This window comes from Fusarium redolens, assembly GCF_020744475.1.
Source record: "Fusarium redolens strain MPI-CAGE-AT-0023 chromosome Unknown BKA55scaffold_32, whole genome shotgun sequence".
In the NCBI taxonomy this organism is placed as follows: domain Eukaryota; kingdom Fungi; phylum Ascomycota; class Sordariomycetes; order Hypocreales; family Nectriaceae; genus Fusarium; species Fusarium redolens.
The window spans coordinates 244,633-267,233 of NW_025763695.1; the positions used below are offsets into that span (position 1 = coordinate 244,633).

At 47.6% G+C, this 22,601-nt stretch overlaps 7 protein-coding genes across 7 annotated transcripts; 4 read left to right on the forward strand and 3 right to left on the reverse strand.

The window, feature by feature from the left end:
- The first annotated feature begins 262 nt into the window (after positions 1-262).
- On the forward strand, positions 263-3,336 carry BKA55DRAFT_586009 (acyl transferase/acyl hydrolase/lysophospholipase). Its single transcript, XM_046194514.1, has 2 exons — positions 263-896; positions 941-3,336. The coding sequence occupies exons 1-2, from the start codon at positions 642-644 to the stop codon at positions 3,056-3,058; spliced, it is 2,373 nt and encodes a 790-aa protein (XP_046041506.1). The 5' UTR covers positions 263-641; the 3' UTR covers positions 3,059-3,336.
- A 128-nt stretch (positions 3,337-3,464) lies between these two features.
- BKA55DRAFT_720130 (uncharacterized protein) lies at positions 3,465-4,712 on the reverse strand (the record flags this gene model as incomplete). Its single annotated transcript, XM_046200984.1, has 3 exons — positions 3,465-3,526; positions 3,585-4,400; positions 4,457-4,712. The coding sequence occupies 3 exons, from the start codon at positions 4,710-4,712 to the stop codon at positions 3,465-3,467; spliced, it is 1,134 nt and encodes a 377-aa protein (XP_046041507.1).
- A 625-nt stretch (positions 4,713-5,337) lies between these two features.
- On the reverse strand, positions 5,338-6,836 carry BKA55DRAFT_744385 (uncharacterized protein). Its single transcript, XM_046201594.1, has 2 exons — positions 6,137-6,836; positions 5,338-6,090 (listed from the first exon to the last, which is right to left on the reverse strand). Exons 1-2 carry the CDS (start codon positions 6,729-6,731, stop codon positions 5,528-5,530), a joined length of 1,158 nt encoding a protein of 385 aa, XP_046041508.1. The 5' UTR covers positions 6,732-6,836; the 3' UTR covers positions 5,338-5,527.
- Positions 6,837-7,953: 1,117 nt separating this feature from the next.
- BKA55DRAFT_668613 (uncharacterized protein) lies at positions 7,954-13,245 on the forward strand (the record flags this gene model as incomplete). The annotated part of the gene is made up of 12 exons (XM_046197905.1): positions 7,954-8,274; positions 8,354-8,954; positions 9,004-9,729; positions 9,773-10,026; positions 10,072-11,127; positions 11,175-11,207; positions 11,257-11,625; positions 11,670-12,141; positions 12,194-12,334; positions 12,384-12,587; positions 12,634-12,749; positions 12,811-13,245. Exons 1-12 carry the CDS (start codon positions 8,032-8,034, stop codon positions 13,243-13,245), a joined length of 4,650 nt encoding a protein of 1,549 aa, XP_046041509.1. The 5' UTR covers positions 7,954-8,031.
- Positions 13,246-14,930: 1,685 nt separating this feature from the next.
- BKA55DRAFT_529263 (Cytolysin/lectin) lies at positions 14,931-15,365 on the forward strand (the record flags this gene model as incomplete). Its single annotated transcript, XM_046189059.1, has 1 exon — positions 14,931-15,365. The coding sequence occupies one exon, from the start codon at positions 14,931-14,933 to the stop codon at positions 15,363-15,365; it is 435 nt and encodes a 144-aa protein (XP_046041510.1).
- A 623-nt stretch (positions 15,366-15,988) lies between these two features.
- BKA55DRAFT_628329 (uncharacterized protein) lies at positions 15,989-17,660 on the forward strand. Its single transcript, XM_046196894.1, has 2 exons — positions 15,989-16,496; positions 16,559-17,660. Exons 1-2 carry the CDS (start codon positions 16,400-16,402, stop codon positions 17,476-17,478), a joined length of 1,017 nt encoding a protein of 338 aa, XP_046041511.1. The 5' UTR covers positions 15,989-16,399; the 3' UTR covers positions 17,479-17,660.
- Positions 17,661-17,914: 254 nt separating this feature from the next.
- BKA55DRAFT_586019 (major facilitator superfamily domain-containing protein) lies at positions 17,915-20,620 on the reverse strand. The gene is made up of 4 exons (XM_046194515.1): positions 19,864-20,620; positions 18,730-19,813; positions 18,372-18,680; positions 17,915-18,320 (listed from the first exon to the last, which is right to left on the reverse strand). The coding sequence occupies exons 1-4, from the start codon at positions 20,122-20,124 to the stop codon at positions 18,148-18,150; spliced, it is 1,827 nt and encodes a 608-aa protein (XP_046041512.1). The 5' UTR covers positions 20,125-20,620; the 3' UTR covers positions 17,915-18,147.
- Between the last annotated feature and the right edge of the window lie 1,981 nt (positions 20,621-22,601).

The window sequence follows — 22,601 nt, forward strand, 5'->3', positions numbered from 1 at the left end:
GACAAGAGTCAGATGTTCATATTTTGCTGAAATAACCTCTATCAGAAGAATCAAGACAGTGATGGCCTGCTAAACTTGTTGAGTAAAAAGTAATTCTAGCTGGGGATAATCTGCTGTTAGGAACCCTGGAGAAGATTGAATACAGGGCATTTAGTGGTCCCTGCTTCTCCACGTCAAAATTGGTGGGGAATGGGGCCTCAGCTCGGCAAGTGGATTCAATTTGGGAATGGCAGCAAAAAGGAAAGGGTCATTTCGTCTTTCCCTTCCAAACTAAACCAAGAAATTCCTCACTTTTAACTCTAAATCCAAGGATACAATAATCTCATCGTTCAAAATCACCACCTCAAGATCATCCTTCTCGTTCCCTTATCATATCTACCTCCAATTGTTCATGTCTCAGCGCCCCCTCCATTACCCCCCACCACTTCCGTTGACCGTACCGCACCTACAAATGCTTCTCGACTTGTGACCACGATTTCTTGTCCGACTTGTCTGCTCGAATATAATATCTTTAACCCCCGACGCCTTGCGACACTACATCTCGAAACTTACACATACAATACACCGTCTGCCATGCTATAACCTCGTTCTCCGACCTCGCACACGACCGAACCTGCGCTTCCGCGGCGCGGGCTTTCACCATGGCCGACCTTATTCTTCCTGCCCGCGCGGTTCCTAGCCTATACAATAAATCTACGAAATCTCCAGTTAAATCAAATACTAAAGCGAAGCGGCCGCCGGTATCTTCAGTTCCTGTTGTTGGGACGCTACAAAAAGCGATCAAATCGGCGAATGATACATGGCAGTGGTGTAAAGATGGCTTGACAGAAGATCAGCGTTTGAAGATCATGCAGTTGGAGGAGAGGAAGCACATGCTATGCTTGTCCATGCAGAATGTGCGTCATCCCGTCCATACTGAAACCCTCAACTGACCAGCCAGGCCGAGTCCCACGCACAATGGGAAAGTGCTGCGAAAGAGCTCGACAGCCTCGAAGGCAACGATGAATGGAAGCGCGACTCTTCGTCAGGCGACTATAACCCCGAATTGATCCAACAACGACTCCACGATCTCGACGAAGCACGGACGAAATGCGACGTACATACAATGATGCACTTGATCCGTACAGCTTTGTCGCGCGACCTTGGCGGTATGGATAACGTTGATCTTTACCGACATTCTTACTCCGGAACGAAACACCTTATAGAACGATATGTCGAATCTACAATAAGAACTATTGATGCTGTTGTTACGCAAAGTCGCCTTGATCAGAGTATCGAGAACAGAGACTTACTAGAAGGGATATTATTCGCTCGACAGAGCTATGGCCGAAGCGCATTGCTCTTGTCTGGCGGCGGCACCTTTGGCATGTCGCATATTGGTGTTCTCAAAGCTCTTTTCGAAGCGCAACTATTACCGCGAATTATCTCAGGTGCAAGCGCTGGAAGTATTGTATGCGCTGCCATGTGTACCAGGACGGACGAGGAGATCCCGAAGCTTATTGAAGAGTTTCCGTATGGGGATCTTGCGGTTTTCGAGGATCCTAGCGGTCAAGATGGTGTTTGGAGTAATTTGCGACGACTGTTGACAGAGGGAAGTTGGTCTGACATAAAGAATCTTACCCGGGTAATGAGAGGACTGATGGGAGACATGACGTTTCAAGAAGCGTATAACCGGACACGGCGCATTCTGAACATTTGCGTTTCAACGGCTTCGATGTACGAACTACCGAGACTGCTCAACTATGTCACTGCACCAAATGTCATGATTTGGTCCGCCGTCGCTGCCTCATGTTCTGTTCCTCTCGTCTTCAGCGCGGCGCCGTTGCTTGTCAAGGATCCGATTACTGGAGAGCATCAACCTTGGAACCCGACACCACAAAGATGGATTGATGGGTCTGTGGATAATGATCTACCCATGACACGCCTTGCGGAAATGTTCAACGTGAACCATTTCATTGTTTCGCAAGTCAATCCTCACGTTGTGCCCTTTCTTGCGAAAGACGACCACTTGTCACCATTCCGAAAGCCAGAACGCGGTCAACAGACCAACGGAGAAGACTACGATTGGGTCTACACCATGACATCGCTTGCGCGCGACGAGGCCTTGCATCGACTCCATTTCCTGGCTGAAATCGGTATCATGCCCAACCTTGCGACCAAGTTCCAGAGTGTCCTCAGCCAGAAATATTCCGGCGACATCAACATTCTTCCCGAGATGAGTATAAACGACTTGCCTCGGTTATTAAGCAATCCAAGCCCAGAGTTCATGATGCGAGCATGCCTCATGGGCGAACGAGCGACATGGCCCAAATTGAGCCGAGTTCGCGACCGATGCGCAATTGAACTGGCATTGGATCGAGCTGTACACAGACTTCGCGCTCGAGTTGTCTTTTCGCAAAGTCAGCGCGATCTTCGACATTTGAACGTCACTGCTGGAAACATTCCTCTTAAGCTGCCGGTTAGAGTAAAGCAGGGCCAAGCAGTCGTTGAGCCGCCAACAGAGATTAAGAACCAGAAGCGACATCGCCGCAAGTCTGGAAGCAGTCTGCACGTCGCACCTCGACAGTGGTTATTACTTGACACGAACACTATCACCGATGATGAGACGGAGCAAGAGGAGCGTATCGAAATGGAGTCTCGTCGTCGCGCTGGGTCTCCCGTCGCACAGCGCAAACCCCGCCTCAAGCGCGCAGCGCGATCACAGATCCATATTCACACTCGAGCTACCCTCTCAGCTGTCGTTGATACTGAAGAGGTCAACCCAACATTCAACTTTTCCAAACCAATTACTCCACCATTAAAGAGCCCAAAGGGAAGCGAGTCGCAAGCTGCATCCGACACATCCAAACCAGCGACACCAGAGCCAGACAACATCACGTCCGCAACAGAGGCAGAACCAAGTGAAGTATTTCACTCCAGCGACGGCCGAGAGGACACAGATGTCAGCGATCCGGAGACGATTGAAGTGCACCAATTGTCGAGTACACCCAACAAGGCGGTTAGTGTAGATGAACCGAATGGACCAGCTGCAAGGGCGGGTTGGGTTCTTTGGGATTAAATAGATAGAGTGGAGGCAATGACAGTAGAAGGGAGGATCTGCCATAGAGCAAGATTACTCACGAAGCATTATGTTTGGTGTTCAGCATGGGATTTTAGTAGCATTGAGATATACCAATCATATCAGCATATTTATTTATTCTTGGCATGAAGCGAGATTAAATCTAGATTGTCTGTTCAATCTCCGATGGTAATGGCGACAAGTCCATGTTTGGTGTAGGGGATATCAATCGTCTCAGCATCAGCCACCCTAAAGTCTTTATAAATTTTTTATAAAACCTATATAATATATTAAAAATATTAAAAATTGTTTTAATATTTCTTTTTATTACTTTAATAAGGATGTTAAGTATAAAAAGAGTTATTAATTATTCATTGGATCTAGGTAGAGCGATGGATTATGTTAATTATCTAAAGTGGTTTGCTATGCCTGCAAGCTCAACAGCCTGTTTCTCGCGCTCGAGTGCCACTGCGCATGATTAACATAAACAAACAGGACCTCACCTTGTAAGAATAAGGTAACTTACCGTGTAGGGACACAGCCGCTTGCTTCCCTGTGTACATCGCATGCGGGACGTTAGGTGCACCATCAGAATTCGCATCGCCAACGGCGTAAATACCCGGTACATTTGTCATGCCAGCCCTGGTAACCCGTAGTTTTCCATTCTTAGTCAACTCGACACCCGCTTCTTCTCCAATGTTGGAGCGCTGTTTATTGGGAAAGCTTGACAGAAAGGCAACACGTTGAATGGGCTCGCCTTTGGTGAACTGAACGCTGAAGAGATCGTCCTTGGGGACCGAGGGCAACCAGGGGTTTTTATCCACTTCCTCACCATCCTTGAGACGTCTGACAGCTGTTATGGTGCGATTATCGATCGTGACGTTGTGAAGCTTGAGGTACTCCTCCCAATGAGGAAGATCCTCATCCGCCGCCATTCTCATCTCGTCATTATCAGTCCCATTGACAAAAGCGATGATATCTGTATCAAGCGTAAGGACTTTTCTAACGTAACTTGCAACTTTGCTGAGAGGGCACAGGAGACCGAGTGGTTGATCAGCGTATTCGTGGCCGTCGCACCAGGGGCACGAGTAAATGCCCCTGCCCCAATTTTCAGCAATGCCGGGCGTAGAGGGGAGAATGTCCTTTAGACCAGTAGCGAGGACGATCTTGCGAGCTGTGATTTCCTTGGTGGGCTGGGCGGGACATTTTACTGAGACGGAGAACCGTGTGTTGATACCGGGCAGGGGTTTTATGTTGGTAACTGTTCCGTTTTCCATCTTGACGGTTTTGTAGTGTGATAGGAGACGACGGGCTTCGTAGCGGAACCAGGCAGGCTGAACACCTATTTTGCGAGGTCAGTACCTGAACATGACTGCGTTGATGGGTTAGATTGCCTACCATCCCATCCGATGACATCGTGCATATGTGTCGTAGGTCCGTTTCTGTACTCTCCAGAGTCAACGAGAAGAACATTTCTCCGCACCCTCGCAAGACCGCTCAAGGTAGAGAGACCAGCTGGGCCGCCGCCAACGACGATGGCATCATAGTCTGTCTGGGGAGGAGCCGTCGTGACGACAGCTGCATTGCTGAGAGAAAGGAGCCCTGAAAGGCCGAGGAGGAAGAACAGCATCGGGAAGATGTAGAGGACGGACATTGCGATACAGTTCTTTTGGGGCGTATTGCCGATATATACGCCGTGGAGAGGCTCTGCCCCGCTGACCTGAGCTTGACTCTCTGCCTTTCGATGGGTAGGTTTGAGGCTTCAAAGACTCGGGCCACTTCTCTCGCTTGTTCTCGGGCTTCAGAATAGTGGCATTTTTTGTGAAGGTGATCTTGTGAGACGGATGCTTGAAAGGATATACGAGGGTGGTATGCGATAAGTATTCCATTTCCTTAGCGGGCTGATTTGGTGGTTTGGTTCATTATGATTGCTACTGCCGTGTAATAGCTGCGACACGGAAGGCAGGTCTGGTCTAAGGTTACCAAATTTTAGATTAGTTGAATAACTAATTCACGATATATTAGATGATATAAAGCAATATTTTGATTATTCTATAGAAGTTGGTCTATTTTGTTAATGTAGAAATGGAAATGCAAAGGCTACCTGGTAATGGCCCGTTAACACCATCCCACGGCGCTATTGGTGACGTCGGGCATTTAAGACTTTATCAATATTAGCCCGCCACATGCCATGTAGAACCTGATTGTCCCATACAAACCCATGGGATGGCGAGCGTGGCCAATAGTAATGACATAATGAGTGATGATTAAATAAAATAGTCCTTTATGCCATGAAATGATGACTAAGTTCTGCGTGGTGAATATATGCTCTCAGCCACAGGTCTCAACTGCAAATAACACATTTAGCTCACAACTTAGACATTATACCACAATGCCTGACCAATTGCTACAGCATGAATGCTGAATGAAATGATGACATCTTTACAAGTCACAACTCAATCGCCCTCATCACTCAGCCCTGTCCTCATCCCACTGCCCAAGCAACCCCTCAAGCTGCTCATGCCTCTTCAACGCCTCCTCAAAACTAACTAACCCGTACTCCTCCCCCTTCGCAAACGCCTCATAAACAGCTGCAACACCCCTCGCCAGCAGCGGAATATCCTGCTGCCACTCCTCCCACTTCCACTCAACATGCTCAACAACATCCTTCTCAAAATCATGAACTTCAATAACAACAGGTTTCTCATACGCCGAAGCTCCATGGAGTGTTGTACCGGTAAAGACTTGCACTCTGATCTCGCCCTTTTCACCAGTGATGGTTATACTGAGGTGAGGCGAACCGGGGAAGGGTTGACCGCGGCGGAAGCGGACGAGGACGGCGGCGTCTTTTTGGGCGGTGGGGGATTCGGAGAGTCGACCTGTTGCGAGAATAAGGTCCGGCACCTTGGAGGTTGTTGTGCGGATGATTTCGTTGGTTTTGGGATCGCGGATGCGGATGTTGGGGCGTTGGTTGTGAAGGGTGCTTTTGAAGTTGGTGATATCTCCGATGATGTACTGGAACTGATCAAAGACTGAATTGTTAGCTCTTGCCTCACTTCTTAGGTATTCTTAACTTACTGTGTCCAAGACCAATGGTAAAGATATTACCCCCAACAGCTCGTTGAGTGAAATACTCCAAGCTCGCGGGCAGTATCTCCCTATCATTCGTTCCTCCAGATGCATACAACTCTGCACTAACAACTCTCCCAATTCTTCCCTCTTTGACAATCTCCCTCAACTTCTTTATCGGCGGCGCATACCGTCCCTGCAATCCAACAATCGTCTTCACCCCCTTCTCCCTCGCCGCATCAACAAGTTCTCTTGCATGCTTAACATCTTGTGCAAGCGGCCACTCCACATATAAATCCTTTCCAGCTTTAACACTCGGGAGAGCACTTGAATGATGAACATCAACACGCGTAGCTACAACGACTAACTCGACGTCTTTATCAGCGGCTAAATCTTCCGGCGTACCATAGGCTTTAGTCTCAGGGGGAAGATTGTAGTGAGATATAGCGTTCTTAGCGGCTTGCGTGGAAGAGTTTTGGAGGGCGACGATCTTGTATTTTGAGCGGCCGAGGGGCGAGGTTAGATATTGGAGATGGGTGTTGGAAGCCCATGATGTTTTGGCGGAGGATGAGAGGCCGACGATGGCTGTGCGAATTGGTGCCATGGTGGGTTCGTGGTTTAGTTAAGATTAGAGTTTTTTTCAGGTGAAAGGTTTGGGTTGATTTGGGGGGTTTTATATGTTGAGATGATGTTGTTGATGTTGGAGATGGTGTCATTGTGATTTCTAATCGTTGATTTGTAAGGCGAGGTTATTGGTGAGATTCTTGTGCCAAGATGTAACTGCATGTAGAATGTAATTGGCTAAAGCTTACTTGTAAGATATGCTGAAAGGAAAGACAACGTCTGACAGTTATAGAGTGTATTATGGTGCATTCTGTTTGGGAGGTCAACTTCGCTTTAAGTGACAGCCAGCCAATAGGATTCGGTCAAGGTTGACTACCAACACCGCAGAATTGACACAGTCTTGGTCAATCTCTGACCATAAACTCAAGAGTCAGAAATAGCCATTGATTGTGATTATCTTCTCCTATATTCCTCATTCCTTCACATCCTCCCATTATTCGTGTCATTCCCAATACCGGCCTGTCTCAGCATCTTCCAGGTACTACCAGGATCCCACTGCCGAGAATCCTCCCTACTGACATTCCTACTTCGTAAAAGGGCAACCAATAAGGTCTCTAAACCATGAAATGCAAGGTGGAAACCATGCCAATTCCTCCAATGGTATCAACTCCGCTTGGTGTACCTGAATGCAACGTCACCTACCGAGCCGCAAGCTAAACCCATAGAGTAAATCACCGAACTACCTCCAATCAATACACAAATAATGATCTGATGAACTAAAACAAATTCTCAATAGTTTGTTTTAGTGCCCTCTTGTTTTAGCTTGTGATAGTGGACCGCAAGGCAACGTCAAGGTGGTGGCTGAGCAACAAAGGTGCACGTACCCACCGTTTCACATCTTCAATACGAGAATCAATTTTCATCGCTTCAGGGGACAAGGCGCCACCACGATCCCTTTAGGGCTGCAGGAACTTATTCCTTGGTGCCGTATCTAGTTGAGCTTGACTGAAATATGCCTACTGAGAAACTCAGAATCAGCCTTGTCTCCACAACTTAATTTCCCCTTAACCTTCTTATTATAGACTCTCTGGTGACATTTTGTAAACAACCTCTCTGAAACTGGACGCACGTAAGTCCTCTAACTCGTTTGAGAAGGCAGTTAATGTGATAATGCATCTGGTCTCGTTGTGACAAAAAATCACAAGACTCCCTTGAGCCAAGATTGGTTGGTCACATGCCTATTCAGCTGTCGTGTTTTCTGTCACCCCCTAATCATGGAAGCTCCGCCGAATACTATCAATTCCAATTCGTCCAGAGGCAGCCCAGTTCTTTAGGCCATCATGAATCTGTATATAGCACCTCAATCTAATCATATCATGAATATCCCCATACTTCACACATCCTCGAATCATGTTCTCAACCACAAGACTATGGTTCCGGCAACTGCACGCCCTGATAAGGAAAATCTTCCTAATCACGCTCGTCAAGCACTGGCTCTCAACACTCCTCCGAGCTCTCCTCATCCCCGTCCTGATTCTCGTTCTAGTCCTTCAAATCCAGAACTTCACCGGCGATGGAAGCAGGTATGGCGTTGGAGAGCCATCCCCCATTCCAAGCCTTGCTGAGACTCTACCCTCTGGGACGAAACTTGTTTTCGTGCAGGGTTCGAACGCAGGGCCTGATGTTGAGGGTGTTATTGACAAGATCAAGAGTGGTTTGAAGGGGAGTGTTGAAGTTGCTGATACTGAGGCTGATTTACGAAAACGATGTCCCACGAGTCTGAGCGGGGTAACGAATTGTTACGCTGCTATTATCTTCAGCGATTCGCCGTTGAGCAAGGCGGGGAATAAGACATGGAGTTACACCATCAGGGTTAGTTCCGCACGAGCATCAACCAAATTCGACATCACCACGCCTTCGAAGAACCACTACGCACCATTACAACTCGCCGTCGAAAATGCCATCACGAACTCGACTACGACTCCGAATAACTACATGTTTACGAGGATAACACAAGATGAAGCTGCCGAGTTGAGGCGTCGTAACTTTGCGGCGACTATCGTCGGTGGTTTTGGAATCGTGTGTTTTCTGAGTATGATATCTTCCGTGTTTCACATCATTGGGATGATATCGACTGAGAGGGAGGCGGGGATGGCGCAGTTGATTGATGTCATGACGGGTGGTGCTGCTTCGGCGAGAGTGTTGAGTTATCTTATTGCTTTTGATATCATCTACTTGCCAAGTTGGATCATCTTTGGAGCCTGTAAGGCCATCGACCAGCCCTTGTTTGTCGTGTCTGCTAATGCGTTAAGTGTACGCAACCCTCCTTGTCCCGACCTCGAACGCCGGCATCGTCATCCTCTGGCAGATCCTATCCGGCCTATCCCTCACAAGCATGAGCGTCTTCGCAGCCACCATCAACATCCGATACACCGCCATATCCATGGTCATTGTGCTCATGCTCCTCGCCACGCTCTGCGAAATCCTCGACTCGAAACCTGAGAACGTTCCTGCACTTATCGTCCTGATCCTATCCGCTATCTTCCCGAGCTCGAGCTACATCTTCTTCCTGAACCAACTATGCCGAAGCGAATCACAAGGTCTCGCAACGAACATCTCGAAACCAGCTCCCCATCAACCTCGCATATACGAAGTCACAGTATCTATGCTATGGGGACTATTGTCCCTTACCATAGTTTTCTATCCCTTGGTAGCTATCCTTATAGAGAAGTGTTCTCACGGGGTTAGCAACAAGGGAAGGGAATTCTCAAGCGCCAATGGAACGACCGATTCCCCAACTGCCCTTGAGATCGTCGACCTTACGAAAACTTACAAACCTTCCCTCTGGAGACGGTGCTGCCGAAGAGCTCGTCCGACGATCGCTGTCAACTCGCTTAGCTTTTCCATGCAGAGGAAGCAAGTCTTGTGTCTTCTCGGTATCAATGGATCTGGCAAGACCACAACACTAGGTTTGATCGCTGGTACACAAAAGCTTACCAGTGGCTCGATACGTGTCAATGCTCCTCGTTCCAATCTTGGTAAGTCCATCTCTACAACTTGGTTCTTCAACTAACTCTCAAGGCATCTGCCCTCAACGCAACATCCACTGGCCCGAGCTTTCAGTTCTCGAACACGGTAGACTATGGGCCATGATGAAAGGCGGGTCAACAGACCCTCAATCATTAGACACCCTCGTCGAATCCTGTGATCTCTCCTTAAAGAAGCATAGTCCCGTCGGAACTCTAAGCGGAGGCCAGATGAGAAAGGTCCAAATGCTATGTATGTTAGCAGGCGGTAGTTCAATATGTCTCATGGACGAAGTCACCACCGGCATGGTAAGTAACCCCTTCAACCCATAATACACTCAATAACAGGTATAGGACCCTGTGTCTCGAAGAGCAATGTGGAACATCATCCTCGCCGAACGTCAAAAACGAAGCCTTATCCTCACAACCCATTTCCTCGACGAATGCGAAGTTTTGGCCGATCAAGTCGTCATTGTATCACACGGCCACGTCAAATGTCAAGGTTCAACAGCAGCATTGAAGAACCTCCACGGAGGAGGTTATCGCGTACATTTACCTGGTGTTCAGAATCCACCGGAGACGCCATATGTTACGACTGTACATCAAGGGCAGACTGTGTTCAACACTCCTGATTCGACATCTGCTGCACAGCTTTTGACGTCTCTACAAGCGGGAGGATACTCAGATACATCGCTAAGTGGGCCAACTATGGAAGATGTTTTCCTCAAAGTCGCTGATGACGGTGACGATGACGACGATGGAACTTCTGATCGGAGTCCTTTCCTTGGAGGTAACGAGACACCAGACAGTCAGCTTAGTTCAGGAACACAAGCCTCATTCCTCCAGCAACTGTCAGCTCTACTCGTAAAGCGCCTTCTAGTTCTCAAGAGAGGCTTCTGGTGGTATATACTCGCCCTAGCAATCCCACTAATCTTCACACCCATCTTCAGCGCCATGGCCAACGATCCTACTCCCTTCCAACCAACACCCTGCGTATCAGCCGACTCATCAATTCTCGACGAACCGTGGCCCATTGCTCTTCGTCCAGATAGTTACTACGATCTCGCAGGTTTCGACAATATATCTATGCTCGTCGGTCCAAACTCTCTCAACAAGACCCTGTTCCGCTCTTTATCGAAGTTTCCTGTTGGGAAAGAGTATGATATTAAGGCTTATCAGGATCAGTTCAAGTTCCAACATGACTATGATGCTTTCCTGAAACAAGTTCGTGATAAGCCGAGGGAGCTTGTCCCTGGAGCGTTGTACATGAATGGGAAGGATAAAAACACGCTTGCTTACAACGCTGAGCTTGGACCGGATGGATCAATGTTGATGTTGAATATGTGGAGTCAACTAAAGAGTGAAACTCCAATTTCTCTGTCGTTTGCGTACTTCAGTTCATCTATCCCAGTCCGTACTTCACACTGCTTCGTTGACTCTGCTAACCAGTTTCATAGTCTGACCCTGGCCCAGGAATGTTTCTCGCTATCGTAAGTCACTTTCGACCTCGTGTAGTGGAGATTACTCACTTGTTTATAGCTGCTCACTGTTTTGCACGTCCTATACCCAGCCTTCTTTGCCCTATACCCGGCGTACGAACGACTTCGCAAGATCCGAACCCTACAATACTCCAATTCTATCCAACCTCTTGCACTTTGGACATCACATATCATCATCGATATTGTTTTCGTTCTCATTATTTCCTGCCTATCAACATTGTTTATCTCTTTGATCATTTTGAAGTGGTACGGCGTTTGGCATTTGTTTCCTGTCATGCTGCTGTATGGCTTTGCGATGATGCTCTCGTGTTATATCATCTCCCTCTTTGCCCGATCTGAACTCTCTTCTTTTGGTATATCCTTTTGTGTATCACTTTTGATGTTTGGCATTTCCGTCGCGGGTCTAATGGTATGTCAGTTCAACCTCTCTTCTGGCGGATACTAACTTGTGAGATTGCGTCCGTCAACCAAAGTCCCGGCAACCGATCTTCCTCCATGGACACAGCGGTATTCATCCTCGGTCTCATCTTCCCAGTCGCCAATCTCTTCCGTGCTATGGTTGTCGGCCTCAACGTCTGGGCCGCAGGATGTCGTGGTGATGCAGTGATAAGCTACCCAGGTAACATCCACGCATATGGTGGCCCGATTCTTCTTCTCTGTATTCAAATCGCGTACCTGTTTGCTCTTCTACTATTGCTCGATAGAAGAACATGGACACTTCGAAGTCTGTGGGCAGAGCATATCGTGTCGTTGTATCAGAGGAAGAGGATGAACGTGAAGGATGCTCACATCGAGATGGCGCCGATGAAAGAGTGTCGAGGTATGACAGGGAACTTGGTCGATGTTGATCATATTCATAAGTCTTTTGGAGGTAATGTTGCTGTTGATGGTGTATCTCTCACGATGGCGAAGGGAGAGCTACTTGGTAAGTCCTGTTCTCTGCCTTTTCTCTTCCACCGACACTGACGCTTGAGTAGCACTTCTCGGACCCAACGGCGCTGGTAAGACGACTACCATCAACATGATGCGATGCGAAGTTCGTCCCGACTACGGCAACATCTACATCAAAGGCGTGGACATGCAGAAGGATATTCGAGCAGGTCGTCAGAGCATCGGCTGTAAGCACCGACATCTACTTGATCCTTTCACCTGCTGATAACATTATAGACTGCCCACAGTTCGACGCCTTGGATCAGATCACCGTGCGCCAACAGCTCGCTTTCTACGCTCGTGTAAAGGGCATTCCAGATGTACAGAGGAACGTCAACTTGGTCATGTCCAAGGTTGGACTTCGACCTCATGCCGATAAGCTGACGTCTCGACTATCTGGTGGTAACAAGCGGAAGCTGAGCTTGGCTATTGCACTACTAGGTTTGTTGGATCGTCGTACACCGCCGAGTATAGCTGACTAGTCCAGGTAACCCACCGATTCTCATCCTTGATGAACCAAGTTCAGCAATGGACCCTATAGCCAAGCGCGACATGTGGGCTATGCTCTCATCCATCTCATCAAGTCGCTCAGTTCTCTTGACGGTCAGTACCTAGAGTCCCCCTTTATAATCCCACTTTGCAATGATGTACTGACGATATCTAGACACACTCGATGGAAGAAGCAGACATGCTAGCAACCCGCGTCGCAATCCTCTCCAAACGCATCCTCGCCGCCGGCACAATCCAAGAACTCCGCAACAGGCACAGCAACTCCTACGAAGTACATTTGGTCTTAGAATCAGCACCATCCTCTGACCAGCTTGAAATGCAAAAGGTGGAAGCGTGGATTCGCCAGACATTTCCAGGTGCCAACTTCAGAGGGCTGAGCCTAGGTGGACAATTTCGGTTCAGCATCCCGGCGAATAATAGTGCCGATGAAGCTTTTGCGGCATCTCAGAATAGAAAAGGACAGGTTGTGGAGGTGATTGAGTCTTTGGAGCAGCATAAGAGGAGTATGGGGGTTGCTCATTATACTGTTAGTATGGGAACTTTGGAGATGATATTCTTGAAGATCATTGAGGAGTACATTTTGTATTAGTTGTTACTTTAATATTTAGCGGGCCTTCAACATGCTTATTTCAACCCTTCGGGCTTGATCTTGATCAACCTCTGATGAATGCAAGCTCTCAGCGACGGGTCTCATCTAGCAGGAACAGCCAACTCACAGGCTACATCAGACCTCGCTAACTTACACTTGATCACATGTATTGCATATACTTATTCTCCCAAAAAACCTGTCAGAGCGGTGTGACCATTTCTGGTAACACCTAGGGACACAATTCATCCGACATCGGGATACTCAGCCCAGCAGTCAACTTGTCGCTTACCCCGAGATGACGCGTAAATAATGTCCGAGACACAGAATGCAGTCATGATATTAATTGACTCAAATCGCATTGACCGACCAAGATCAACTTTCGACCAAGGCCAATAACTAGAAACATACATATGCCTCCGCATCACGATAGAAAGCTATAGAATTCAAGCCCCGGGTAGGAACGGGCCGCATTCCAATATCATCCTCCTTTAGACGACATGCATATACGTCAGCAATTAGCGGAGGGGTAAAGAGGGGCAAGAAAGCTGTCTCAAACATTTAGGAAAATAAAGCGTCGATCATATGAACTTTCAAAGCTGAAAGCTTCATTGTGAGTCAATATATTGAATGTACTCATGATCAGCTTTCAGTGGCTGGCTGATCTATCTGCCGTCTGGTGGCTGGCTGGTGAAGCAAACTTCACCGCTGAGACCAAAGTCCCATGCATGAAGCCAATTCAATCGTTGTATACACTAATATTGGATGATTCTCTTCCCTGTGTAAAGTCCTTTTAGAGGGCCTTGCATTCGGTGTAAGTAACTATCTGTAAATGTCACCTTCCAGATCTCCGTGAAACTCCATTTCTGTGTTTCGGGCCTCAAAATGTCAGAACTATTGGAGCATCAGAACGCCTTACCCCGCAGTATCAACCCTTTATGGTGCTTATGGCAGACGTTGAGCAGATTCGTCCTACGTAGGATGTCTTACACAGACTGCAGTCCAACCCTTTTGTCCTTCTCATCATATCTTCGATGGTGGATGTAACCTGGTTCTGGGTTAGCTTCGTATTGGCTTGTGACAATATGTGCTTGAACTGAACCAGGAGGAATACTGCTTATAACTCTTACTGGACGAGTTTGATACCAGACTCCGCTCGAAATGATGCTCGACTCCATGTGAGTTCTCAAATGGCTTCACCGACTTCGAAAACTCGTCTCGTAGCACACCCTCTCTTTCGACTGCAACTCATACACAAACTATGTGCCGTGTTGCATCGTGGTTCAAAATCGCAACTTTCCGTGCGTGTCTAAGAGCCAATCATCCATGCATGTTTATGTTGACCAACGATACAAAATTTGAGACTGAGACACGGCACATCCGTCAGGCACTCGAGCGTCTACGGATACCTTCACCGCAAGACGCCAAGATCCCAACTTCAGATGTGCAAGGTTGAGATCGATGTGCCGATGAGGGGACGAGCGAGCTTTCGAAAATGGGTCGGGGGGAAAATAGGTCAAAGACGAATATAAAAGCCCCAACTGCTGCCACCAGAACAATCTCTCATCACTACCAACTAAGCAGCTCAACAATTAAACACAACAACTTCACTCTAGTCTTCCCATCAAGACAATCAGCCAAGTCCGTCCTCTCCGCTCCCCCTCTTGATCTAAGTTAACAGCCCCAGAATGTCCTACACCATCAAAGTCCGCGTCTACCAAACCAGCCAAAACGCCTATTTCCACATCGTCGAAAAAGCCTGCTGGCACTATGCCAACGGCTCCGAGTGGAAAGAGGAGAACGGCGTTCTGTCACTCTACATGGGCGGCAGCGGCACCTCCGGCCTGCTCCGCTTCAAGACCGAGCAGGGCAAGGAAGGTTTCTTCGTGGCCCTCGGCGTGCACAACTACAAGCCCTGGGTTGACACCATCACCGGTCTTGCTGATAACGTTACTGGTGTCAAGGCCTTGCCTGAGTACTACGGTGAGGCTTCTGAGAGGACTCGAAGCCGAGAGAGTCAGAGAACTGAGCAGACGATTTTGAACATTGATCGTAGGAACATTTCTACCAAGTATCGTGTTAAGGACGGAAACAACCTTGAACTTGATATCATTATTGGTTAATATGGAAGGTTGAGATAGGTGAAGGCCAAAATGGGAGGGATGCATCAAGTACTAGTATCTTAGTATGACAATACACATCTCACTCGACTTGGATAGCTCATGCTCGTTTGTCAAAGGCCCAAAGTTCACATATGGCTTCCCCATCCCATCTGTTATCGCTGTAGAATTCTACGACTGCCTAGAAATAGCGAAGCCAAGTGAAGCCTAACATTTACTAGATTGCTGTTTGTAGTGGCTCAGAATCAGAGTCTGACTTGCCATCAGATAAGTCAATCAGCGGCAACACTCTGCATTCTACCATGCCTTTAATTGCAAAGACCTCTAAATGGAATATGTAATAAAGAAATAGAGGTCATTTGGTGCTTCGAACACCGGTGAACAAAGCCCTTCGCTGCCCTTGTTATCCACAATCAAATTTCCGTATGCGACACCGTCAGCTCGACTGCTCTACCGGTGGTATTGCAGGTCCAGAGGCGCGATGAATGTTTTGTTATTGTAATTGAAAAGGGGGTTTGCCGTTCAGGTTTTACAAATCGCACAATGGTGGCTGCATGTGGCTGTGCTAGTGCACCTAGTTCTAGTGATCGGTTGAAAATAGCGCCGATTTTCTCTTCAGCTGGACTTGCTTATTACATTAGCAGATCAGCAGTTTGCTATATTAAATCTGTATCTTGAGTTGCAAGCTCTTCCAGTTACTTCTTGTTATACTCAATTTTTCAAACTATACAAGTTGGATTTATAACTGTTGTTCCACTCCTTTTATACCAAAGGCTATCTATGACTTTTATTATGCTTATCTTTATGCATGTTCAAACTAACGGGTAGTAGTAAAACACTAGCCATAGTAGTGATAGACTATCGATCTCTTCAAGATTGAAATGAATTAACAAGGACCATCTCATCTGGTATTTATAGTCGCAGAGACTACCCGTACTTTTCATCAACCCCTTCGTTCCCTCTCGTCTCTTGTTTGAGAGACTGTCGCTCATTAAATTCTCGTCAGTCTTTGCAAAACCTGTCACTCATTCAGAATCATGCATTTGAAGAAGCTTTTGTGTTTGGCTTTGAGCCTGTTCGCTGTGGAATCGGTAGTCGCAAGTCCCTGCAAACCGAAAACTACCTCTGCTGCTTGTAGGTCCCTGAGCATCAAGCGAATGCGATCCAGTGTTGGGACCCTCACTGATGCTTTCTAGCTTCCATAGCCTCAACTTCGCTGTCCGAGTCTACGACCACTATCCTTTCTGTGCCCTCCACCACGGATACTACCCTGGCAACTATTGAGACCAGCACTGCCACCGAAACCAGCGAGGCAGAGACTGAGACTGCTACTACGCTTTTGACCACCACTACTGCCGCATCTTCAGTTGATACTACCACTACTGAAGACAAAACAACCACGGGTGACGAGACTACCACTACAATTGGTGAGAAAACCACCACAGAGGTTGAGACAACAACCGCGGAGGCCGAGACTACCACTACAGAAGCAGCGACTACAACCACCGCAGAGCCTGTCTGTGCCCAGACTCTAGTCCTCGCCAACCCCACCCCGATTTTTATCTCCGAAGCCACTGATTCATACGATGATTCATACAGGGCGGTCACTGTACCTTTCCAGGTCGGGATCTATGATGATGATACTTCAAACACCGTCTATGTCTCCACGAACGGCTATTTGTCCCTATTCACAGGTTCATCCTCTTTCGTGAATCAACCACTACGTAGCAGCTCTATCCCGTCTGTTTCCATCGTACCCTACTGGGACGATCTATACATCCTCGCAGGTAGCGTTTGTCAAGTTGGTATCTACTATGATGTCTATGAAACTGCCCGAGGACAGACGTTCACTGTCGAGTGGTATGTTGGTGGCGTTGGTGGTGGTGGTACGTCCAGTCAGCACTTCTCTGTCAGTCTCTACGAAGACTATCCCGGCTTGGTCAGGTTTGAGTACTATAAGACCTCCATGCGTGGTTCGAGCGCTACTGTTGGTCTTCAAAATGGCCAGCCTTTCTCCCAATACTCCTACAACCAACCCGACTCTATCCCTGATCAGTCCTTCGTTGAGATTGATACAAGCAGCGGGGTTGCCCTCACTTTAAACGGTCCGCTGTAAGAACGTGCTTGGACTATGGTAAATGGCGAGACAACTTGTGTCTATAAACATGATGTAACAAGCTTCAATTCTTTTTTGTATTAATATGTATTTCTTCTTGTCCATGGAATACTAGGATGACCTCTCTGTCGTTGACGTTACAGTGTACCGTAAATGTTGATCTTGACCAACAGGTTGACAGGGCCATACATTGCATCTCACCTATTTGGGGTTCAATGTAATCGGAGATTTGTCGGAGTTCGTGTTGATCAGATCCCTTATGATAAGGAAACCTGCTCATAATGGAATTCTACTGATGACTAAACAGTCCACTTTGATCCTTCAAAAGGCCTCACGTCAAAGAAACATCATGTTGACGTAATCTCTGGAAACGAAATACTGAGCTTAGAAAGACCTGACTCGCCAACTGACCTGGCATTTTTAACGGAAGCAATGACGTAGGTTTATTTACTATGTTAACAACACATGATTTGGAGCACTGGGCCTTTTCGGTACCGAATTCAAGGGGGAAAGCAATCACTGGGAGTCATTGTAGTAAATGAGCAACCATCAATCATTGGCTATGCAATGCTATAGATAAAAAGCAAACTATTCATGAAACTCGTTTTCAACAGGGTATCATTTAAATCAACTCATACTCTTCACAGCTTTGCAACCACATAATCCCCTCTAGTAGTGCTTGCTGTTGCGTCGACTCGCTGATGGAGTACCCCTAGGAGTGCCCCGAGGCGTAACACGACTCTCACCGAAGAAACGGTTGGAGTTACTGTACTGACGTCCGTAGCTTGGACGGGCTGCAACAGGTGGACGTTCAACATCAGAAGCTCCAGTTGCAGTTGAGCCTGAGGTATTGTTAGCATGTATAATTGAGTCAGGTGATTCAGGTGACTTACTCCGTCGTCGAGCATCGTAGGCAACGCTTCCACGACGGCCCTGCTCAACGTTTTCTTGACGCTCACCGGCCAGACGCTGAGCGAAAGGTGATCGGGCTCTTAGGGCTGGACCCTTCCAGTAAATGACGTACACAGCGACCACGAGAACGAATGAGATACAGAACAGAATCGTCGAGGCGTATTCAAGATTCTTGCCGGATGAAGCACCGATGTTGCTGAAAAATGGTGTAGCAGGGACTGTGAGGACACCAGCGAGGAAATCTCGAGCCCAACCGTTACCTCCAGTAGCTGAAGCAGAGTAGGGACCGTCTAAATGTTGTCAGTTGAGGACTCCTCACTTGAAGGCGAGTGAACTTACAGGCACAGATCATGTAGTCGATGGTAGCCATGTAGATAGCATAGTTGGCGATACCAACGATCGCAGCAAAGATCAAAGAGCCAATCCAGTGAATAGGGGGGCCCTGAATCGTCCAAGCAAAGCCAATCAAGCCGATAGGCAAGCAAGGCGCAGTGTAGAGCAAGAACCACAGACGCGACTCATACTGCGCACGCTCATCATTCGGCTTCTCCCGTCGCTCCTTGATGTTCTTCTTGATCGCTGGAATGAACGCCAACCACGCAATGACATATCCAACACCAATAGCGAGGAAAGTAAGGCCAATCTGAACAGCATCAAAGTCCCACTGTTTGTAAACCAGCGCAAAAGACTGGATAAACATGAAGATAAGAGCGTCGGAGAAACCTGAGAGGAGTGAAAGGACAAGGACGATGGGCTCTGTGAGGAACATCTTGAAGGGACGGGTCCAAGTGATGAGGATTTCTTTGGCGGAGAAACGCTCGCGGAAAGGGACGAGTTCATCAGGCCCCCAGAAGTTGGCGTTTGTCTCCTTTCTTCGCTTCTTGGCGATGCGGTTCATGAGAATAGTGCTTCGTGTCTCGGGAACAGTAAGGAAATGAACAATCTGGACGAATCCACCAAGAATAAGCTGGATCCAGATTGACCACCGCCAATGAAGGTACTGTTCACAGAAACCACCAACAATAGGCCCAAGAACCGAACCACCGACCGAAGAAAAGACAACATAGGCGACAGCGTATTGTTGGTGGTCAGATTCCCACATATCAGCAATCATACCGAGCGTGACGGAACCACCAGCGGAGGAAAGACCACCGAGGGCACGACCGACCATGATGGTAGCGAAGTTGGGAGCCAGTGCGACGGGGAGTTGCCAGATGTTTACGAGGAAGAGAGAGGCCTGCATGATGGGCCATCGACCGAATTCTTCTGACCAAGGGGCCCAGAGCTCACAGCCAAAGGCGTAGAGGACGAGGAAGATCATGGCACCGCAGCGCGCGGCTTGGGCGCTGACGTTGAATTCTTCGGAGATGCCTGGGATGGCGTTTGAGTAGAGGGATGTGTTGAAGTTCATGGACACTTGGACCTATCAATTATTAGAGAGCAGTCAAAACACCAAGGACTTGAGCAACTTACCCAGAAGATAACAGTAAGAATGTACCACTTCTTCCACTTGGGAAACGAATAACCCAACTCATCGTAGCAGTCATCCTCAGTGATCTCGTACTTGTCATATGTACCCAGCTTCTCTAGTCCAGCACCATTAGCATTGTGCGTTCTCTCATCGCCGCTCTGGTCCGTAGAACCATCCAAGTTCTGCTGAAGACGCGAATTAGCGACGTGCAGATCATCTGCATCGATGACCTGCGGAGGATCGTCTGAGAAGTGAGTCGGCATGTTGAACAGCTACCCGAGTTTTGGTGCTGCGGTTTAAGCTTGTTGCAACTGGGGATAGCAGTGCATATTTAAAAGCTGGGGGATCACCAGCTCGACAGAGAGTAGAACTTGAGGGAATCCACTCTTGACATCACCGATGGTCCCCAGATGGTGGTGTCAAGGACGTACGTGGGGAAGAGAGCATGTGGAGTTTTCGATGTGTGCCGTTGTAGCCGACACAAAGAAAGAGATCAGCAGTTAAGGGTGAGGTTTGCACATATTACAGGTGTTCAGGTTTCCTAGAGGAGACAAGCTTAGTGAATGTGGTTATTTCATCACGCAGCTAATTTGCTGGTCATTGAGCTGGGGTGCATCATTGAGACTTGTCTGCTTGAACTCGGCCGAGTCAGGTCCTACGATGACGTCGACAAACAAATGCTCAAAGGATTCAACCAACCAACTAATGTTTATGGTCTTCCAATCGGTTTTACCGTTAGAGTCCACAACCAGGCAGCACAATTCTTGATAAACTCTTTGTGCTCCACAATGACATGACTTCATCGAAGGAGGCTCGAAATTTTTAGTTTAGGTCCTGCTTATTTCCCGCGTTTATTGCGTCATTCTGCAGCCTCTACCATTAACCCCCTGTAACTTTTACAGGTCGGAGGGTTTAACTTGCTGATGGCCAAGATGGCCAAGGAGACATCCCGAAGAAGCCGTCCTGGGCGATCGAGCGTTTCTGTGTCTGGGCAGGGCGGGCTGACCTGAATTCTCGGCTTTTTCTTGGCGGGTTCGGAATTAACAGACTCACGGAGTACAGCAGCTGGAATAATGTCATCACTGAGTTGGGGAATAAGCATGCTGCAAACCCCAAACTGGACTGGCTCGCTGGGTCTCTGGCACGCGACAGACCCAATTTGGGGCTCCGCTGGGGACGACTCGTGATTCTCCACCAGCAAATTTTTTTGCTTCAGCTGGTGTTTGGGAGTCAAGTGCATGGTGCATGACGGACCGCAGAGCCTCCATCGCGATATTAATTCCGGGAGTTTATGGCGTGGGTTTTTCTTCCATGGTTCCTTATTACCGGTTTGTTTTCTGGAACAAGAATTAAATGTTGCGCTGGGTATGGAGATTAAGTCAATCCTTGGCGACGAAACGTTTCATCTGGATGATTGTTGCATTTATTTATTACATGATTGCCTGTCGCATGCATCGAGGCTCTAGTCTAAGGGCTATAATTGATCTATACTGTTTCTAATCTGCTTTGACCAGAGCTGCTATGATATGCCAACCTAAGGGATATCCTACAGCTGTCGTGAGCACTTGAATTTGTCTTCATCCGATGATTCTCGTTCTCCGTTCCCATCGGCCAAATTCTCGGCCTTCTACTCCATGGGGATTTCTCTTCAGCGGAGACTTTGTGGATTCAATGACACGGGGTAACAACTTTTATTTCGCTGCCTATTTTAGTGGGCCCCTTTACCTAAAATGCCGTGAAAAGTCTTCTGATTCTATATCACGAGATGTTGGTTTGGTGTTGAGGCTTTTCTTGCTTGGCGATAACTGCCGAAGGGTGTCGATCACAGGAATTCAGCCGAAGCGGATTACCGTTTTCGGAAGACTTGACAAGTTGACTTTCAACAGGCCAAGGAAGACTGGGATGGTCTCTCTCATTTCACAACTGCTTGGAGTTTTTTTTTTCGTTTTTATCTTTTCAGCTCTAGGGTAGCATTGCTGGGATATCAGTACCCTCCATGATTAATAGCGTAGAACAGGCCGGACAGTAATGCCTTTCTTTTTACCTCACTAAAAGCCATATCCCTATCCATAGAAACTAAGGCATGTCAGATTCAACACTATTCTTTCGTTTTTATCTTGGTTTAGAGTTGTCAGCATTAAAATAAATAGGAATATCATAAGTTAATCCTTGTAACGAAGTATTAAGCTAACAACATCCTGGCAGTGCATTATACTTCGTGACAAAGCTAGGGGCAACTCTGCTTTAATGTGCGTCCTGGCTGCTGGGACCAGTGACTGAGAGGGAACGATTGCGCTACGCAGCACCAGTAAACGTAAAATACAACTCATGTTTGATACGAGATTCTCTATGCTGAACTTTCCCTAGCAGGCCCCTCAAATATATCGTCGAGTTCCTCATCCGATCAATGTCCAGTACATCTTCCAGCTCACGGCCTTCGTTCTTGAAGTAGGTGGTGCAAAGCTTGCAGCCCGTCACAGCAGTTACAAGAGCATATCTTAATAATGACTCCCACTCTGTGTTTCATGCGTCTTGATATATTCAATAGCCTTGATTGCTCCGGTGATCCGTTTGCTCGCACCTCCTTTTCAAATCGTTCTCCTAGAAAACACCAATTCTGAGGCTTTGCAAATCCTGGTCGACTATGGTGCAGTCCTTAGCGGGAGCTCTTTCCAGAAGTCTTATCTGATGAAGGCTGTGCTCGAGCAAAGGAGCTTTGTCAAGTTCGCGATATTGATCA